Source organism: Plodia interpunctella, chromosome 22 (assembly GCF_027563975.2).
Source record: "Plodia interpunctella isolate USDA-ARS_2022_Savannah chromosome 22, ilPloInte3.2, whole genome shotgun sequence".
NCBI lineage: Eukaryota > Metazoa > Arthropoda > Insecta > Lepidoptera > Pyralidae > Plodia > Plodia interpunctella.
Window position 1 is genome coordinate 2,230,065 of NC_071315.1, and position 20,465 is coordinate 2,250,529.

Consider the following 20,465-nt stretch of genomic DNA (forward strand, 5'->3'; position numbering starts at 1 on the left):
CATGACGGCACAATATGTAAGAAACGGTATGGGATATCTACTTTACATTACATAGCAGGAAGCGGGATTAGACAAGTTTACGGGACGAGACACGCAGCGGGAAACAGAAAATTGAACTAAAGATGAGATAAAATGCGAATTTGAATCATATATGTTTACCAGTCTTACAGAGAACGCGATAAAAAAATACTGAGATTTTGCTATGTAATTCATGCGGGCGAAGCCGCGGGCAAAAGCTAGTACTAACTATAGTTCTAATCTAGGGCGGGAACCATAAGCCGCGACTATATGTCCAACTTCATCTTGTTCGTGGAACTGTTTACCCATAAAAAAATTCACCGCCTGTCAAATCTGTTTTAGCTAGCTCATTCTTACACTGTCAAATTTGGAAAGTGAGATAGGGACAAAACATGTTATAACTATATCCATGTTATACTGAATCGTTACGTGGCCCTTTTTATTAGTAGAATGTATAATCTAAATAATCATCTAAGTGGTACAGTCAACAGCACATCAACCTACCCAAATTAATTGCAAATTCGTCACTATTACCGCACCACGAGGTTCATTTGATGTGCTGTTGAATATACAACTAAACTTTCTAACTAAATTTTGTACTGTGATTCTGTAGCACAACTGTTTGGAAATTAATTATCACATGTTAAATTTATCAAAAATATCAACATGCTCGTATCTACTTAGATAGTCCGATCAATATTATATTGCGCAGTGGTGTTTTGAGAAGTTATACTCGTAAAATGTATTTTTAGGGTTCCGTAGCCAAATGGCAAATACGGCACCCTTATAGATTCGTCATGCCTGTCTGTCTGTCCGTCCGTATTTCACAGCCACTTTTTTTCGAAACTATAAGAACTATAACTGTTGAAACTTGATAAGTAGATGATTCTGTGAACCGCATTAAGATTTTACACAAAAATAGAAAAAAAATTGGGGTCCCCATACTTAGAACTGAAACTCTAAAATTTTTTTTATTCTAATATATTTTTTCTCTAAACTGAATAGTTTGCGCGAGAAACTCTTCCAAAGTGGTAATATGTCCCCCCCCCCCCTAAACTTCTAAAACAAGAGAACGTTAAATAAAACTCAAAAAATATGTGATGTAGGTACATTTACTATGTAAACATCCGAAATTTAATTTGTACGATATCTAGTAAGTAGTTTTTTTACGCCATAAATTTTAACCACAATTTAACATTTAAAAAAATACAAAAATCGATGAACAAGAACTTTTATGTTGTGTTATTTGCTGCTACGGAACCCTTCGGGGGCGAGTACGATGCTGCGGAACCGGAGCTGCGCATCCGGAGCTAGTCCTAATCCCAACTAATATTATAAATGCGAAATTAAGTTTGTTTGTTGCCTCTTCACGCTCTATCTACTCAACCAATCTTCTTGAAATTTTACATACATGCAGTGTTTGAAGTACGGAGAAGGACATAGGGTAACTTGCATCTCTGAAAATAAATGTTCCCGTGGGAAAATCACGCGGGCGAAGCCGCGGGCAAAAGCTAGTAGAAAATAAAGGTTTGTTTCGCTTCGTTTCCTGTTGTTCGTACCAGATAAGATACGCGAAGGACACGACCTCAAAGTATCGTGTTATAAGGTTGCGTCCAGGAAAAAGGTACTTATTGGAATTACGAGAGAATTAATTTAATTTTCTTGGCATTCTGATATTGTGTTATGTATTTTAACCCCCGGTGATAGAAGGGCAGTTATAAGTTTAACGTGTCTATGTGTATGTCTGTCCAGCAGTCAAACGGTTAAACCGATTTCGATCTAGATATTTTTATTTGAAATTAAATTTAATCGAGTTTTTCTTGGTTATGTTTGAAAAGTGAGTGTTCAGTGAGTGTTCGTTAGGAAACCGTCAGCTCTCACCAGATGAGAGGATGCCGTCAACTTCGGAGGCGGGTTTTTTTTAATTTTAATTTAATATTCATTTAATTGGGAGTGTCAAAAATTGAGAAACTTTTTATCTGTAGCAAAGTTAATTTTGCTCAGCTGTTATCTTTGATATATAAAAACAATATGATTCATTGAGTTTTCATGACTTATCGCATGTGGGCATGGTTAGTATGGGATCTAATCCAATAATACGGATATACAAAAAAAGTGTATCTGTAATGCGTTCGTTCACTAACAAAATGTCAATTTTCTGCTTATTCTGATACTAGATTACGCCCGCGGCTTCGCCTGTGTGAATTTCCCACGGTAACAATTGTTTTTCTGGGATGAAAGTTACCCTATGTCCTTCTCCATACTTCAAACTACATGTAAGCAAAATTTCAAGAAGAATGTTTGAGTAGATAGATCGTGAAGAGGTAACTAACAAACTTACTTTCGCATTTATAATATTAGTTAGGATATAATATTACACACGACTAGTTTAAAATTCAGTCAACGTTATGTCAAGTTATAAGCAAGTGTATTATACAAACGGAGATTCTGTTGTACAAGAGAAATTTATCAATTAATGTGAGCAGTTTTATTTGCCTTCGTACGTACGATATACAACTGCTGCTCTATTCACTCGCGTTAAATAAATACAACAGACAATCAAGGCTGTTCCGTTTTCCCGTGCCTTACAGTGTACAGATACGAGTAACTTAGCAAGCATACCTTAAACTAGGACAAATAAATTGGTGAAACTCTAGGTTTAATTGTGCAGTCTAACAAATTAATTTATCTTATCATTTTGCGACTGTGGCTTCCGCTGTGCCACATTCCGAAATTTATCTGTCTATTTAAAGTCCGAAGGCAATAAAGAAATAAATAATACAAATATGTTGTTTTTATATAAATTAACATTTTACTGCTATATTTACGGAGTAACACAATGAGTGTAGTAATGTTTGTGGCAGTGGTTCCCGCCCTAAATTAGGACTATTACATATCCTCGCGATGCTGTCGTATGAGGCGACGTAAAGGCCTTGACAGTTTTTAGATATCAATAGCATTCCCAAAGAGCCAGCCAGCTTTTGGCCGCGTTGCTGTGGGGCGATGCAACGGCGATGGGATTGTTTTTGTAATGTGATTTACATTCAACTGAAAAGTTGAAATATATTTTTTTTTATAAAACATTTTAGCAATAAATACAAACTTGTAAACAATTAGCGATTTTATTGCTAAAAGCATTCTCTCCAGGCTAACCATTAGGATAAACTAATATAATACAACATACATATAAACAAACCAAATAAATATCTAAGTTTGAATAAATTACCTACTTTCTTAAGAAACTGTACTACGATGTACAGTCAACAGCACATCAACCTACCCAAATTAATTGCAAACTCGCCGTTATTACTGCGGCATAGAGGTTCAAGCGGGATAACTTGATGTGCTGTTGACTGTACATACAGTTTGTCAAGAAAATAAATGAAGGCTTCAGTGTTACCACTGGATTTTTTAAAACATATTCTAGTATTAATATGTTCTCGACAGTTAGTTTTATTATATAGCATTGAACACACAATAAAAACGTCCGTGCAGTAAATCGTTGAGGAGGACTCTGGCTGATTCGAAAAATACAGACAGCGAAGAACGGGTTTGCATTTCGCAGTGAGACGCCATTGTGACGCAACGACAAATGAGCCGAAAAAAAACTATTTAAAAAATTACTTTGTGTTGCCAGCAACAGTCGGGGTGATTATGCTCCAAACAAAATCACAAATGCAATTTCTTCCAGCTAACCTTTCAATGTACATAGCTTGTTCAGATTATCATAAATAATTTATTTTTAACTAGCTGCATCCTGCATAATATCCACGTTATAATTTAAAAAAAAACATACTTTTTTGCGCCGTCTACGAGTACTTTACATAGTGCCATTTAGTATCATTCTATTTGATTGAATCCTACGGGAATCGCGTCTTTTCGGGATAAATTACTCTATGTGTTAACCCAAGGTATCAGCTATCTCAATAGCAAATTTTATTAAAACCCCTTCCACACGACCCAATTTGACGGCCAATTTGATTAGATTGATAATCAAATTGGGTCTTGTGGACGGAATATTATTGTGGTCATTGGGTGGTCGATATCGCCCGATTTGGGATTGCTCAATCAAATACTAAAATTGGCGACTAATTGTGTACGTCACGACACGTCACGATCAGATTGTAACCCAATTCAATCGGCAATCAAATTGGGCTATCAGAGTGTAGGCGATTAACAAAAAACCCAGTCGTGTGAGCATGAAGAAGTAACAAACTTACAAACTTTCGCTTTTATAATGGATAGGATTACCTTTGAGTATAAAATAGTATAGTAAAATAACGAAAATACGCGTTGTCACCAATAAGATATCCCACCAATACCAAGTCCCCTACCGCGTCTGTCTGTTCGCGATAAACTCAAATACCTACTGCACGGATTTTCATGCGGTTTTCACCAATAGATTGTGTGATTCCTAAGGAAGGTTCAGGTGTATAAGTTGTAATGTATTTGCCCGAGCGAAGCCGGGACGGGCCCCAAGTAAGGTATAAATGAAATAGCGTGGCGCGTACAACGACCCCACTCTCCATATTGCGTAAAGAAATGGCTGACCATAAGATCGTACAGTCCACAGCACATCATGTTACTTAATCGCTGTTTAATCCTTGTGTCATCGGTGATAGAGGCGAGAATGTTTTCATTTCGGTTTTTGTAGCCATTTTAGAAGTCTAGTCATTGTTAAATTTTATTTTTTAACTGTAACAGTCGCATGTTATGTTGCTTTGCACGGATGCTTATGCCGCGGTAACAGGGTCGAATTTGCAATGTCCAATTGTCCAATGGTTATGACGCTCGTCTCTGAATCGATAAGATCCCAGGTTCGAATTCTTATGCTACTTGACTTTGACTAATTCGACTCATTAATAGTATTCTTCATCGACCGTAACTTGATTCCGGTGAAGGAAATCATCGTGAGGAAACCTCTAACCTCTAACCTCTAGTTGGTAATTTTTAACTAGTAGCGCGAGTGGAATGGAGAAGGCAATGTCAAACCACTCCATTAATATTGCTAAGAATGTTGTTGTCTGTTTCATTCCACATAATGACCACTATCATCAACACATTTGTTATCAGAATGTATCATTATAAAGTATAACTCAGTATGAGTTAGTTACCTAGATGATGTTCGCTGACACGATAGCACGAAGGATATAATATAAGAATCTATGGAAATTAGTTTAGTACGGTTTTGGGACTGCCCGAACATAATTCAGGTGAGAAAGTTTATTCTACTAATAATACTTTAAATTTTACCATTACTCTTTATTATTTGAATTTATTAGAAAAACAATAAACTAAATAAATAAATAAAATTAAAAGTTATACTAAAAACTTACAAATTAAATATTTACAAAAAATCAGCCAGGCCGGCATTTCTATTGCCACGTTGTATGATAAAAAAAAATGCAATTTTAACTCTCTTTTATCTATAATTATTCCAGGTTATATTCTACCCGTGTACCAAATTTAATCCGTCCAGTGGATTTTGCGTGAAAGAGTAACAAACATACATACACACAAACATCCTAACAAATCGCATCCTTCTAATATTATAAATGCGAAAGATTTGTGAGATACATGATTAGAAAGAGAAGAGGCATGTATTTTGCTTTTGTTTTGGTCGAGGGCTGAACCTAGCTACGACCCCTACATTCCAGCAGTACAGCTATTTCGAGGCGATAACAAAAATTTATATTTTTGTATTTATATGTATATTTTCTTATGTAAAAATAAACTATAAAACTATTGGACTTTGGCACAGAGGTGAACGAGACTTTCAGAAATAACACAGATTTTTTATCGCGAAAAAAACCGCGGACGAAGTTGCGGGCGGCCGCCATTACAAATAACCAGGAAATACACAAACGCAAAGCAATTTCTTAGTTTATCGACTATTTATTTTTTTAATTCATTTCTTTTCTGTTTTAATTTGCATGAATAAATACATTATGTAAAGTCCTAACATGTAAACAATCTTCACAGTTTTGTTGAAAATAAGTGAAATATTAAAATTTATTAAAACCTTTAAAAAATTCTTTAAACCTAAAAAAATAAATCTGTCTCAAAAATAATTCTGTTTGTTTCCTCTTCACGACTACTCTACTCAACCAATCTTCTTGAAATTTTGCATACATATAGTTAGAAGGGGAAGGGTACGGGGAAGGACAGGGTAACTTTCATCCCAGAAAAATAAATGCTCCCATAGGAAATACATGCGGGCAGAGCCACGAGTGAAAGCTAGTATTATTTAATTTAAATAAACATTTATTAATCCGATAGTGATTTCCTAAAAAGTTTATACCGCTGTAAAATCGTGACGACACGTGCAAGATTGTTTACATAATAGGCGTTATAAGAAAAAACGAACTTTAAATATTAGACATCATGATGAGGAAATATATCTAGATACCAGCCCTTTGAAGTATGTTGCAAAAAAATTATCTGGCTTTGTGCCAATAAGAGAAAAACTAAACTACATAACGAGTGTTTCTGTTTTCTTCTGTCACTTCTTGGTGAGTTCTTGACACTTATAATTTATTTATTGTGATAACCTGGTCCACTTTGATTCTAAGTTATAATTTATGAAATATTGACAATAGTGATGATATATACTTGTCGCAATAAAAATTATGCAACGTCACTCTCCAACCTGCACATAAAAATCATCAAATAATTTGCATGGTGACGTGAAATACGTACAAATACACTTTCGTATCACTACTTAGTATAAAACAAAGTCGCTTCCCACTGTCTGTACCTATGCTTAGATATTTATAACTACGCAACGAATATTGATGCTGGTTTTTTTAATAGATAGACGTATTCAAAGGGTAGGTTTAGGTGTATAATTTATTAAGGTTTTACCAGAGCGCATTAAAGACTGGCCACTAGTTTATAATATTGGCGGAATTTAGGAATATTTTTGCCAACGAACGGACACTCTCACATTTGATTTTTATAATCGTGAGAGCCCTCAAATTGGCATTGGTCCAATGTTCTACATAGTTACATCTATTACTACCAATTTTGGCATCCAAAACCTAATGTTTCGACATTCGAAAGTTATAATAGGTAGAAGTAAGCGTTGCCAGCTTTTTTATGTCTCCCGAAACACGCTAGCTGGTGGGTGACACATCTCACAATAATCCGTTTTTGAGACATGCGGGAAACAACTAACAATACTTGTAATTACTTTCTCTCTCTGCTTAATTCTTCTTAGCATGGTCGGCACAGTGTGTATGGTCCATTTAGTAGTGCAGATCAGCCCCCCAGTGTCGCTCCAGTGGTATCTGAGGCGCCCGACTGGGCGACCTTTCCTTTTTGACGTGTGTGAGCTTATTAAAAATCCATAATAATAGTTCCTTTCTATCTATTCCAGTGAACCAAAGCGACGGTCGCCGTCGCTGTCCGTAAGATGCGTTCGCTGCTGGCGTACTACGCGGAGGCAGTGATGACAGCAGCCGCGCGAGGCGCCGGCTGCGCTTTGGGCTGCAGCGGCAGAGGGGACTGTATGAACGGGACATGCCTGTGCGAGATACGGTACGCCGGGGACGAGTGTGCCGCGCCGAACCTGCCGTACCATGCCTGTGAGTATCTTATTTTCCAATAATATTAGTACACTATCTTTAGAAGTCTTTGAAAGTCCTTCTCGTATATGCGTTGGTTACTGACGAAGTTTACACCGGGCTGTAGAAGTAGAGGGGACTGTATGAACGGGACGTGTCTTTGCGAGATACGGTTAACGGTACGCGAGTGTACCGCGCCGAACCTGCCATATCATTCGGAAGTCTTGATGGTCTTTCTTGAAGATGCATTGGTAACTTATTTTTGGAATGGCTGGCAACGGGAGACACGATCGTATGATGAACGAGACATGTCTAAAATACAGTACTCGGGGAATAGGTGTGCTTCGCCCAACCTCTGGCACTTTCAATATTATCTTCAACATGGTAGATAGGTCCTTCTCGAAGACGTGTTGATTACTAGGGCAGTTGCACTAGGTTGCACCGGGAGAGGAGAAAGTCTGAAAGTATTTAAACTTAATTTTGATATATTTTGAATGGCCAAAAAGAAGATGCGTTAGTTGCAGTCTTCGCGTAAAGATTATGACTGAAGACAAATCTTTCACTGGATATATTGGCCAATAGCTTTATCTGTATCCACCTAAGTGGTTCCCATCGACCCTACCTAGGAGGTAGTTGTGAGGTGCGGCACGAGTCGGGCACTATAGATATGATTCACTAATACTAGATAACATACATGTATCATGCGCAGGTGTTCTTTATTGGGAGTTCGGATTATTGACTCACGATTATCTTTGAGCTGTTTTTGATAAAAATCTTTCCTATTTATGGTTGCGTTTCGCTTAAATTAATCTTTTGTTATGTTTAACATCATGAGTCATAACAATCCAATTGTTTGGATCTTCCTGATCAACTTGTTATGAATCTTTATCTTTGCTATTTATAAGTTAATATAACATTTGTATTTCTTTATCGGAGAACTAAAAAGGGATAACGAATTTGATTAGGCCACGTTCAATCAGTCAACGACCAACATTCAGTAAATACTTTTTTACAAGCTTATATTTAACTTGCAATATGTATAATGTCAGCTCGATACTGTCGCCGAGCTCAGACACATGCCTACGCAAATGCATTGTGTACTTAGTATGAGTGCTTTTATTTACCGCAATAAGAAAGTAGTAATGTATACCGAATCCGGAAAAATTTGGCAAACTGTTCGACGACAGTGTGGGCCGGCATAGTTACTTTTATATCTGTGTTTACACGTGTAGTTTGCAGCATGACAATGCATTATTATTTAAACATCACCGGTTGGTGTATGGCTCTCGAAGAGCTCCCCCTGAACGATGTACAACACGGACATGTTTTTTTTTGTCACGTGTCGAATGCAGTAAGATCTCTCTTGACGACAATAAAAACTTTCAAAAAATCACTATTATTATTATGAGGTAGAGAAGCGTTTGTGCGTTTGTATGTTTGAGGTAATCTCTCTCGAATAATCGAAACTACAGAACCGATTTCAAAAATACTTTCACCATTAGAAAGGTACATTATTCAAGATTGCTTATAGTCTATATTTTGTCTTAAAATTCCCACGGGAGGGCACATATCTTCTTCTTCTTATTTAAGAGCTATGCTCTCTTCGGTAGAGTATACACCACGCCTCTCTATCCTCGGCTTTGTTTTTAAGGTCTCGATACGAAACAACGCCTGCCTTCTCTTTCAGTTGCTCGCATAACTCTTCCTAGGTCTCCCTGGACCTCCTTTTCCTTTCACCTTTCCTTCAAAAATAGTTTTAAATAACTCGTCGTGTCGTATCAAGTGGCCAATCATTCTTCCCCTTCTATTTTCTATTTCTGTCAGCAATCATCTTTTTTCGTTTAATATTTCCAGCACTTCTTCATTGCTTTTTCTCTGTCCAGCTTATTTTCTCCATCCTTCTCCAGCGCCACATCTCAAAAGCGGCTAATCATCTAGTTAATTATATTAACAAAGTATCCGTCTGTCTATTGCAGGTATTGGCGGCGTGTTCCTCCTGGTCGCGTTCGTGTGCGCCGTCCAGCTGACAATCTGCGTGGTGACAGAGTACAGGCGGCTGAAGGCGCCAACCTTTCTGCGGGCCTGCAAGGTCACTACGCAGAAGATGCTTTACCTCGTCGCGTTCTTAGCTTCACTGATTAGAGGGGCTTACTTCGTGTCCCCGGTGAGTTATTAAGAAGATTCTGTTTCTGTGTACTGAAGGCCACCTTCTTGCGAACCTGCAAGGTCACGTCGAAGATGCTTTAAAAATAAAAAAGGCTCTTTATTCCCAATCTTAGTACTACAATAGTTTGACATTTATTTATTGCATATGAGAGATGCATAGATTTTGTTAAAAAGGTAACTAAGAAATGTCTCAGATTCTATTTTAAAAGATTGTAGATTGTATTTTAAGACATCCCTTTACCTCATCGCATTCTTAGCTTCCCTGATTATAGAAGCTTACTTCGTATCTCCCGTGAGTCACTAAGGCACTTTTTCTCACATCTGAGCGTTTTCCAGTTTACTATACTTTCTAGTCTGTGTATCTGAATTTTCATTCCATCTAAAACATTAGTTTATTGAATAGTGTATATTTATTTGTGTGAAGGTTATGATAGTTATATTTATAACTAGATTTCTTTTCTTACTTGTAAACTTCTTCTTATTGTTTAGACGGTAGACTAGCTGGTAGAAAAAGCTTTAAGTCTTTTAGTTTTTATTTGTAATAAAGTTATGTAAATAAAACAGCACATAAACATATTATATAACCCGACTGAACGAACGAAACGAGCGAGGTCTATAATTCGATTTGGGGCAAAAATACATTTTTTGTACACAATAACTTTCGAACCATTGGTCTGATTTTGATGAAATTTAAAAGGTATGTATCTGTCAATAGAATTTTTAATTTCGTGGGGCATCAAAATATGTTCAGTCGTTCTTGAAATATTCACAATTTTGGAAAAACTAAAAAAAAATATTGTGTTCGCGAGGTCTTAAGTTCGTGGCGAACAACTAGTTAATTCGAATAACATTCTGCAACGGTCCTAACAATCTTCCGTCTCTGTCCACAGTCAGCGTTCCAAGAGGGATGGGCAACGAGTCTACTCTCAGCGTACTACCCCCTCCTCATGTCCGGGTCTTCACTGATCGTTTGCTTTTGGGCTGAGGTGAGTCTTGTGCTCATGTACATGGTCTATATTTGACGTTTCACGAATAAAGGCAAATTGTAGTACATATCGCTAGTATGTATTGCTGGCTATATACATTATCGCGAAACAGTTTGGCGAATCTTGGCCGATTCGATATACAATCCTGGTTTTTCTTTGCGGTAAATATAAGCTCTCACACAAACCACGCAATTTTCGTGCATTTGCGTCGGCATCTGTCTGATTTCGGCGATAGTCTGTAACTGACATAAGACATTATATGGCATTAAGATGTGGTACTTGATATTTTCTACATTAAGCGCCATCTAGTAGTAATACTAAAACTATATCGACGTCTCATATCCATGTGAATGTCAGTATATAGTTTTAATTGTGTTGGATAGGTGGCGCTGCTTGTGTAATCTATAGTATTTACTGTTGATCACAGTAGATGGCGGTGCTTGGTCGGTGTTCACTAAATGCAGGCTCCACCCTGTCGAACAGTTTGCCAAACTTTGGCTGATTGGTTTTTCATTACAGTAGATAAAAGCACTCCGTAGGGCACGCTTTCCTTGTCGCTTTTCTTTGTCTATAAGCCGATTAGTATTTAGCCTTTATTGATTTTAGTGACACGTATAATATGGTCCCGGTTTTATTACAACCATAATGGCTATAAATTAAAAAATATATATGCATAATAAAAAAAATAGACATTAACGCGGTGCAGTTCACCGGGCTTTGCGGATTCGGTATACATTGCTGGTGTTTCATTGCGGTAAATATAAAAGCTCTAATATAAATTAAGCAACGTTCATGCAATGAATGTGGGCATCTGTATCAGCGGTGTTAGTAGCCGGCATAAGATTCATCGCGAACACGAGACGATACCGTATCTTTACCAACCCGTTTAGATTGTCACTAATAAGCGTCATTACACCAAATTGCGACAGTTGACGATGACTGGGCTCGCGAACTGAAGGAAATTATAACAATTGTTGTAAATAATAATTAACAACCTGTCTGCGTGGCGAGGCACGTGAAATTTGAATTTCCTTGTTGTTTTCATCATGTTGTTATTACTACTGTATACTATAACAGGGTAGCTGAAGACAGGGCGACTCTCTAAATCACATGAAATCATTTATATAATATAAAATTTGACGAAGCGAAAGACTGTCTAAATTACTAGACAATACAAAATTGGACGCGTAAAAGTGCATGAGATGGTCAAATTTCTCAACAAGCTACAAACTACTGGCATCTCGGAATGACCATTGCTGGGAAGTAAATTCTTCTAAACTGGTTAAACTTAAGCTACAACAGTCACATAATATATTAACAGGATATTATAGAGCTTTTACGATGACCAGGTTCAATGATTACACATATAAAAATGAGGTCATTGTTAATAATACTAAGCACACATTTCAAGGCATATGAAAGCGCATTTTGAGAACCGCTGGATTAAGAGACATATTGCTATTGTCACAGTGGAAGTCAAGGTTACGCATTGTGTTTTAATTGTCATATGCAATTAAAACACATTAACTGCTGCATACCATGATATGCAGTTGATGATGGAAGTTTATGCGTGCTTAAAGTAGACGTGTGGTTCTGCCCTAGAATAGGACCAATACGTATCCTCGCGTGGATGCCGTATGACACAACTAAGGGACACAAAGCCTTAACAGCTGATAGGCAACGATGGCATGCCCCAAGTTGAAGTCAGGCGGGCGGCCGGTTGTAAAGTCATAAGCAAATCTTTTAAAATAAATAGCATTTTTTTTACGCTAACCCTGGGCTTTTGGACGTCCCAGCGCTGAATGCAACCGGGGACACGCGAAGTTGAGAGACGCTTGCTTAAACTAGAGTACTAACTAATAGACATGCATTGAGAATAAAAGAATAATAATAAAAATAAAGAATAAAAGTATGAATGGTTAGTACGCCGAATGAAAGTACTAGAGGAATAGTTACGAGAACTCATATGAACGAGGCTAATTTTATGATATAATTTTGTAAAAATAAGCTCCATTTACTTTGGAGGTGTAATAATTATAAAAAAGAAAAAAAAAAACGAATAGACACTAAGATAACTAGGGTAGACTGGTAGCACTAGTAGATTTAGGGTTGTCATTATTTAAATACATTATTTAATTCTCTCTTTCTAGTATCTACTGAATCACTGTAGGCTTATTTGTAAAGTGATAGTAGTTTAATTGCTCAAATTTATTATTGAGTGGGGAGAGTACGTAGTGCTCTTGCTATTTATCTCCTTATTGTCAATTCTTTACTTTTGTTTTGCACAAATACCTACTTGTTGCTTTTTTTTCTTGGTAGCGTGTATTAATGTTCAACTCATTTGTAAAACATATACCGATTCTATTTGTGAGGACCTATAATTGGCTTCAGTGTAACTATTCTTATTTACTGTTGTGTTGTTGTTTGTTGCTGTTCGTCTTCCTAAGATAATAAAATAAAAAATAAAATAAAATAAAATACCGATGCCGGATGAAAACTTAATAAACCCAGGACACGGGTGACTTCTTTTTCCAAAAAGTATAGAAAAGAAAAGGAAAATCTAAATCAGAATCGTCCAGGTTTTCGTACACTTTAAAAACCCGCGCTCGGCTCTTGGAAACTAGGACCAATCCTGAAGGATGTTAGCCGTTAAGGAGACTGTTACAACTGAAGGAGGAGACTGTTACCATCCTCGGCACATAAGTTGAACCAAAATGGCGACCGTCAGCGCAGATTTAATTGGAGATAAAAGTGTTATTTATGGGATATTTCGTGGTTACCCGCGAAATACAAAATATTCGTTTTTTTTTTTTTCATAAATAATAACTACTAAAAATCCTTTCTAATGCTTTCATATCTAAGGCTGACGGCCGCCATTTTGGTTCAACTTTGTGCCGAGGATTGTAAGAGAGTATCCCATTCATTCGTAACAAATGTTAAAGCTAGAGTATTTTATGTCTCGGTATTTCAATGTCAAATATTGTGAAGTGCAGTTACAAAAACATATTTTAGCTTAAAATATAGGTACCTACTTAAATTTTTTCATGAACAAGAGATTAAAATAGCACTTTATTTTTTTCCAATTTTATTTACAATACTATGACGTTGTAACGGGTGAACTTAACGCTAAAATCATTCACTACCAATCAACTGTAGTCTGTAGTCAACTGATCTTGTACGAATCAAATAACATTTAAATCGTTTATTTATGGAAATTGAAATAATTAATCAATCAATTGCAGATCGCACTGATAAAGCTAGTCAAAAATTCAAAAGTTAAAAATTTCCATTTCATTTGTAAAGTCAAAAATTTCCACGCGCAGGATTCGAAGGCGCGTCTTTACCGTTGCGGCATCGTCCTAACTAATCAATGCTTGCAGCCTTCACCTTGACGACCTTGTCTTTATTTATAGAGGGCCTTAGAATAAATTTTGCTGGTCATTAAAGCATTATGTAATTAATTGATATATCCAAATAGTAGGCAATGAATATGTTAGGGGCCGTCGTGATGATTTTTTTAGCATTTTTCTCCACTTCACCTCACATGGTGAGATTTAAGAATACTCTTTCCCCACCTATATATATATAATATCATTATAAATACAGGTATACATTATACAGGGTCACTGGTATCTAACGCATAACCTTCCAAAGGCGCATAAGGTACATAGACTAACATCTTTTGTTCTACGACTTTTGTCTAAACGTAATAAATACAAAAAAAAACCTTTTTTAGTTTTAATGTCATTTCTATAAAACGTTAACTCTATGTTCGAATCCGCTACATAACGTTGTACTGTCACGTGCGTGTTGCTTGGGTTATTACATAGAGTTAAGATGTGTACCTATAGTAGAATAGCAAATTAGATTGTTTTTTTTTTTAATATAAAAAGTATATAAATAATTCGTTGTCCGTTATTATTTTTATTCGTTCTATAAAAATAAAATTATTATTATTGTCGTATTAGAATATGTTTTCTGTAATGGTAGGTCAAGATTGGTGAAATAAAACCAATTCATTGCAGGTAACAAAGATCCATAAAGTTATCACAATACAAATACAAATGTCAGTCACTCGAGTTGTGTTCTACTAATAGAAATTATCTTTCGCTATGGCACAGATTAAATAATACCCCAGTAGCTATGGAGCATAGAATATAAATAAACAGTTTATCTATCTATCTATAGAAGTCCGCACCCTAGGTTCGCAAAACGTCACTATAGCAGAATGTTTTCTTCTTAAATTGTCGACAATGTGTTCTAATAAAATGTCATGTTTTTAAATTACAACTACAATTTCCAAATCCCTAGCGCCATTATACTATTTGAGAAATAGTTTTAAAGGCATTCATGACTTATTGCGTATCAAACGTGGATTCGTTGCGCATCGTTGTGGGAGTGCAATGCGTAAATTATGACACGTGTTGGCACAGGATCACATGGCGGGACGGTTAAGGCTCAATTAGGAACAAGGCAGGAATAAGCATGGTTTGGCTGGCTGTGGGGATGTCCATACACCCCACAAAATTATATCATAATTATGTCATAATTTACGCAAAAGCTATCAGAAATTATAATAAAATTTCTGAGGCTGTGTGTTTGTATGTATGTATGTTTGTTTGTTACTCTTTCCCGCAAAATCTACTTACTGGACGGATTGTTATGAAATTTGGTACACGGGTAGAATATAACCTGGAATAACACGTATTGGGTAGCTTTTATCTCGATTTTCCCACGGGAGCGAAGCATTAGGGCGAAGCTAGATAAATGCGAAAATAAGTTTGTTGTTTGTTACCTCTTCAAGCTCTATCTACTCGATCAATATTCTTGAATTCCGATTTTGCATACATGTAGTTTGAAGTGTGGAAAAGGGCACACATATCATTCCGGAAAAATTACTGTTCCTGTGGGAAATTCACGCGGGCGAAGCCTCGGGCAAAAGCTAGTCTTCGATGAATCCATCCCTATTGATAATTTAAGCTTAATAGTGGAGTAATCTTACCAATTGTATTACTAACGATAACTATAGGATGTCTTTATCGATTAGTGCTTCGGCGACCATTGTTCCAATCGGTATCGGTTGATAAATATTTGATGGTATTACAGGTTATTATTAGTAGGGTCGCCGTATCTTCTAGTAATACGGGACTCTCTCTCTCTTTTTAATCTCCCAAAATCATATGACATAGAGATATGGACTGGTCATACTCACGCGAGATATTTTTTGATAAATTATGCTTTTTATTTTATTTCAGGTAGTAACAAATGTTGTCCCATATCCACACTAATATTATAAACTAGCTGCTCGGCTCGGCTCTCGAAAATCTGTCTGTCTGACTGTTAGTCAGTTCCGTCGGGTTGTTTTACGATTGGGATTTATTTACCGCAACACTATATATCTCGAAGGACCAGTCGTAATATATGGGTTGTTTTAGTCAATACGGTAACAGTCCCGTGCAGACAGAACTAGTGGCAACCCTTGTTAAAAGCTAGATTAATCGGTTTTACCAAGTCTACTGTACGCCTGTCTGTAACAATCAAGTTTTTCGAAAATTTATAATAGCATTTTAGATACAGACATTGTAGGTACTATCTCTTACGGGTTAGAGTGTCGCGAAAGGTCACGTTGAAAAAATAAAATGTAGAGCGTCATTAGACCGGTTATAAAAAAAAAACAATGCCTTTCTTAACTATCAACGTACCTACCTATTCTTTTCTTGTCAAATAGTTATCATTGAAATACAATGTGCATTTGTGTTTTGTTTTTTTAAACCGGCTTAACAGACACAGCGCGGTCAGTGTTGCGACATAGCGCGTACGGGAAAAGCGCGCACGTTCTTACCGCGAATTTCCCGATTCGAATTTCGAATTTAAATGAAAAATAAATCATTTTTTTTTTTTCTATTTTGTCATGCAAGGATTTTTGTGTAGTGATGTGTTTATTGTCGATTGGATACATATGTGAATATAACACGTAGGTATTTTTTTATGTTTACTTCCTTAGTAATAAAAATCTAGTGGTAGTAAAAATACGATTGCACTAAAGTTGTGATTTACGATTGTAGTAATTGATTTTTTTTTTTGCCAACTACGCGTGCAGGGAAACAATAAAATTTACTTTTAATCAAAATTTTGACCGACTTGAGGTATGTTGACTGGATTCAAATCTTGCGCATGTTTCATTTTTAGCACAAAATCGTCTTATCGAGAATATTTGTGTGTAGTTAAATGTTTATAATTTGAATAGATGTATTTATAGTATTATCTAATTATTAAAATGTTGACCTACTTGGAAATCGAGAGTTTGATAAGGTCAGTAGTGTTCTTTATGTTTTGCGTATGATAATAAACAGCCATTTGTTATTAGATGAATGTTTCGATGATCTTTGAGCTCATGAAAGGGGAGTTATGTATGGAAGGATGCCGAAGATCGCCCAAAGTGAGGAAGAAGAAGAATAAATGCGGTACATGGGTTCCGACGTAGGTTCCGACACTTGAGACACTCCATGGCTAAGGAAATAAGGGGGAAATTGCTCGGAGAAGACCGAGAGTGTAATTTTGCACACCCGTGTCAGATTTTATTCAAGTCGCCTAAAGGTATCTGACATGAAGTAATCGCGTACTCAGAAAAGTTTAATGAATATGCATTTTACCACTAAAATAATACCGACAGCAGAAAAGAAAGCAGTAATTCGCTGTGTAAAGGTAATTAACGTTCGTAAACGCGTAAAACCTGTATTTTCCTTTTAATATAATTTTTATGCTTTTGTTTTGTGCTTTGAATCAAAATCGTGATTTTTTAATGAGATTTATGTTCTACTAGATGGCCGCTAGTAGAATATAAATCTCACACTATCACATCTTACTATCTATTGGTGAAAACCGCATGACAATACGCTGTAGTGTATCGAACAGACAGACGCGCGGCAGAGGACTTGAATTCAAATTCAAATCATTTATTCAGAAATTAGACCTTCACAGGCACTTTTTCTCGTCAATTTTTATATTTATAGTTATTTCTCACAAGCTAAAAACTACTGGCATTTCGGAACGACCACTGCTGAGAAGAAATGCCGAAAGAAACTCATTTGAACAGTGTTGGTCGCTATCATGCCAGATCGGCTTACCATTATTGTTTCTTACAATGTTTTTTTTTTTTGACTTGAGGACTTTGTTTTATAATATGTGAGGATTATTTAGGTTTCATAAACCCATTTTGATGGTAACAATTATATCTAGGTGTTGGTAAGTAATACAAATAAATTTAATCACTAAGAAGCCTAAGATTTCGATGTTGTAACATCGAAATCATTAGGCTTCTCTCCAATTCTATCATCATACATGTAACTTCCATTTTTTTTCTTACGAGTCCTAAATTGTAAACAATCTTCACTGTGCTTGTTGTTGAAAATTAATCAAATTGCCAAGGCATAGTTCCGAGTTTAACGATTACATATTATCTTAAGAGTGTGTGATGATATAGCCACAGGTTGACTATGTTAGTGACTATGTACAGATAAAACATAGACTAGAGAAGTATTTAAGTTTGTATTTTCCTAAATTAAATCAGACAATCACCAACTTGGGTCTCATTAACAAGAATCCCCAATAAAATATTAGTTTAACCTGAGTATAGTGTGTCAAGAAAGTGAACGAATTAGATGACGTGCTGTCTCCTGTCGGCTGGCAACACGGGGCGTTCATCAACCAATCTTGACCATTCTATTTGATATTGCTATGCCAAAACGATGTACGTAGTACGTCAAAAATCTGTTTTCTTCACTTTCTTGACATACCTACTGTTCAACATCTGTTCATCTGAATCATTTATTAAACACGAAAGTTATTTGCTAAATAATAGAGCTGTAAAAACGTAAAAGGGCATGGTATAATCGTTTACAGTCGATCCGCAACCATTATCATGGCGGGGTTGGGGCTGGCCCGCGCTCTGCAGAGCCCTTGCTTATATTTTCTAATAATTACATAGAAGCAGTGTCTTTGCGTGTCCAAACATCGTGTGGAATTCTTCACACTGGTTAACTATTTATTTTACTATTGTGTATGCGATTAATTGTCGATAGCGATAGGTAGTCTTAAAAGTCATGTAAGATGCCTTTAGGCGACTTGAATAATATCTGACACTAATTAGCAATAATACACTCGTTATGATGAATGAATTTATTGTTATGTGTGTGTGGACACAAGAATGCACAAATAGCATCTCCGTATCCACAATAGATACCGGCATTGCGTGGGAAATAATTCGTAACATTAAACACACACATATGTCCAGTCCATACACATCTAGCACGTATGTGCTGCGTTTCATATGCATTGTTAAGTGTTTCGTTCCGATTCGTCTTTAAATATTTTTGAGAATTTCCGACTTGAATGTTTCGGGTTTTGACGTGACAACGTCTTAAATTAGGTTGCGGCTGGGAGTCACTTATGAAAAAGTGTAACGCCCGGTAACGTTACGATGAGTCACCGAACGAGAGAGAGGCCCGCCGAATGCCTTGCGTCTCTCTCCCACTCAACTATGATCGGTCTGCCGCGCGCGTAAAAAGACGTTGTCACGTAAAATCTTCGCCCGTAAAATCGACTTTACAGGCAACCATTTTTTAATATGGGGATTCTTCTCTATTATTGACCGAGCGAGCGAAACGAGCGAGATATAATATCCTACTTGGGGCAAAAATACATTTTTTGTATGTAGTTTGTTTGTAACGCGATAACTAATGGATCTACTAATGGATTTTTTAAGTTCGTACCGTTTTTGAAATATTCACAATTTTGTAAAAAAAAAATATTGTGTTCGCTATGTCTACGTTCGCGGCGAGCAACTAGTTTGATCTCCAATTCGACCATTAAGCTTGCATTCAGATAAAGACGTGATTCTAGAGTATCACAGACATTAACTCTGTTATGCAGAGGTTCTCAAACTTTATTGATGATGGACTCCTTTTGGAAAGTTTCTTTTTCACCTGCGCTTTGGAAGTCGGCGGTTGACTTAGTTTAAGTAATTTTATTGAATCAATAATGTATATCATCCTAAATTTAATAAAGAATTTTGAATCTTAAAAAGCTAAGCTTGTGACAAAGTCATAAATTAAGACATGTAAAATTTAAAATTGTTTTGTGTGTTGTTAATAACAGTCATCATATTGTATAGTTTTAATAGCGGCAATCCCGGCTTCGCTCGAGTAAATAAACATAATAAATTATACACCAAAACCTTGGGAATCACACTATTTATTGGTGAAAACCGCATGATAATTCATGCAGTAGTTTTTGAGTTTATCGTGAACAGACAGACGCGGTAGAGGACTGCTTTATAATATGTAAGGAAAAGGATTATAAAAATGATTTCTTTAACGTGTTTTTAAGGATCCGGACCTCAAAAAGGTGGGTCCTTAATAGGATCACTTTGTTGTCCGTCTAGCAAGGCCCATTTTTATATATGGTAATAGCTTATTGAAACGAGATTAAAACCAAACCCCCCAAAGGACGAACGGACTCGCAAAACATATTAATTAGTCTGATTAAGGACTTATTGGGGTCAAGTCATTTGTAAATCAAAGGCGACATTCGCGTCCAATACAGCCATTTTGTTTTTAAACCTTGAGGTACTATGGGAAGTGTTTTTCGATAAAGGTTACCATGTAGTGAATTTTTGCGTCATTTTATTAGCGATGATATTAGCCTATGTCACTCCTGAAGGTTTCGCCTG

At 36.4% G+C, this 20,465-nt stretch overlaps 1 protein-coding gene across 4 annotated transcripts in view; it reads left to right on the forward strand.

Moving 5' to 3' along the window:
* LOC128679923 (uncharacterized protein) overlaps window positions 1-20,465 on the forward strand; it is a 58,940-nt gene that overhangs the window by 19,714 nt on the left and 18,761 nt on the right. For 3 of the 4 annotated variants that reach the window (XM_053762433.2, XM_053762436.2, XM_053762434.1), the window contains exons 2-4: window positions 7,397-7,604; window positions 9,560-9,747; window positions 10,640-10,735. In XM_053762433.2, coding sequence (XP_053618408.1) covers window positions 7,433-7,604; window positions 9,560-9,747; window positions 10,640-10,735 — 456 coding nt within the window. In that variant the 5' untranslated portion in view covers window positions 7,397-7,432. Of the gene's footprint in view, window positions 1-5,211; window positions 5,232-7,396; window positions 7,605-9,559; window positions 9,748-10,639; window positions 10,736-20,465 lie in introns of those variants that run through there. The other variant, XM_053762435.1, reaches the window with a different exon arrangement.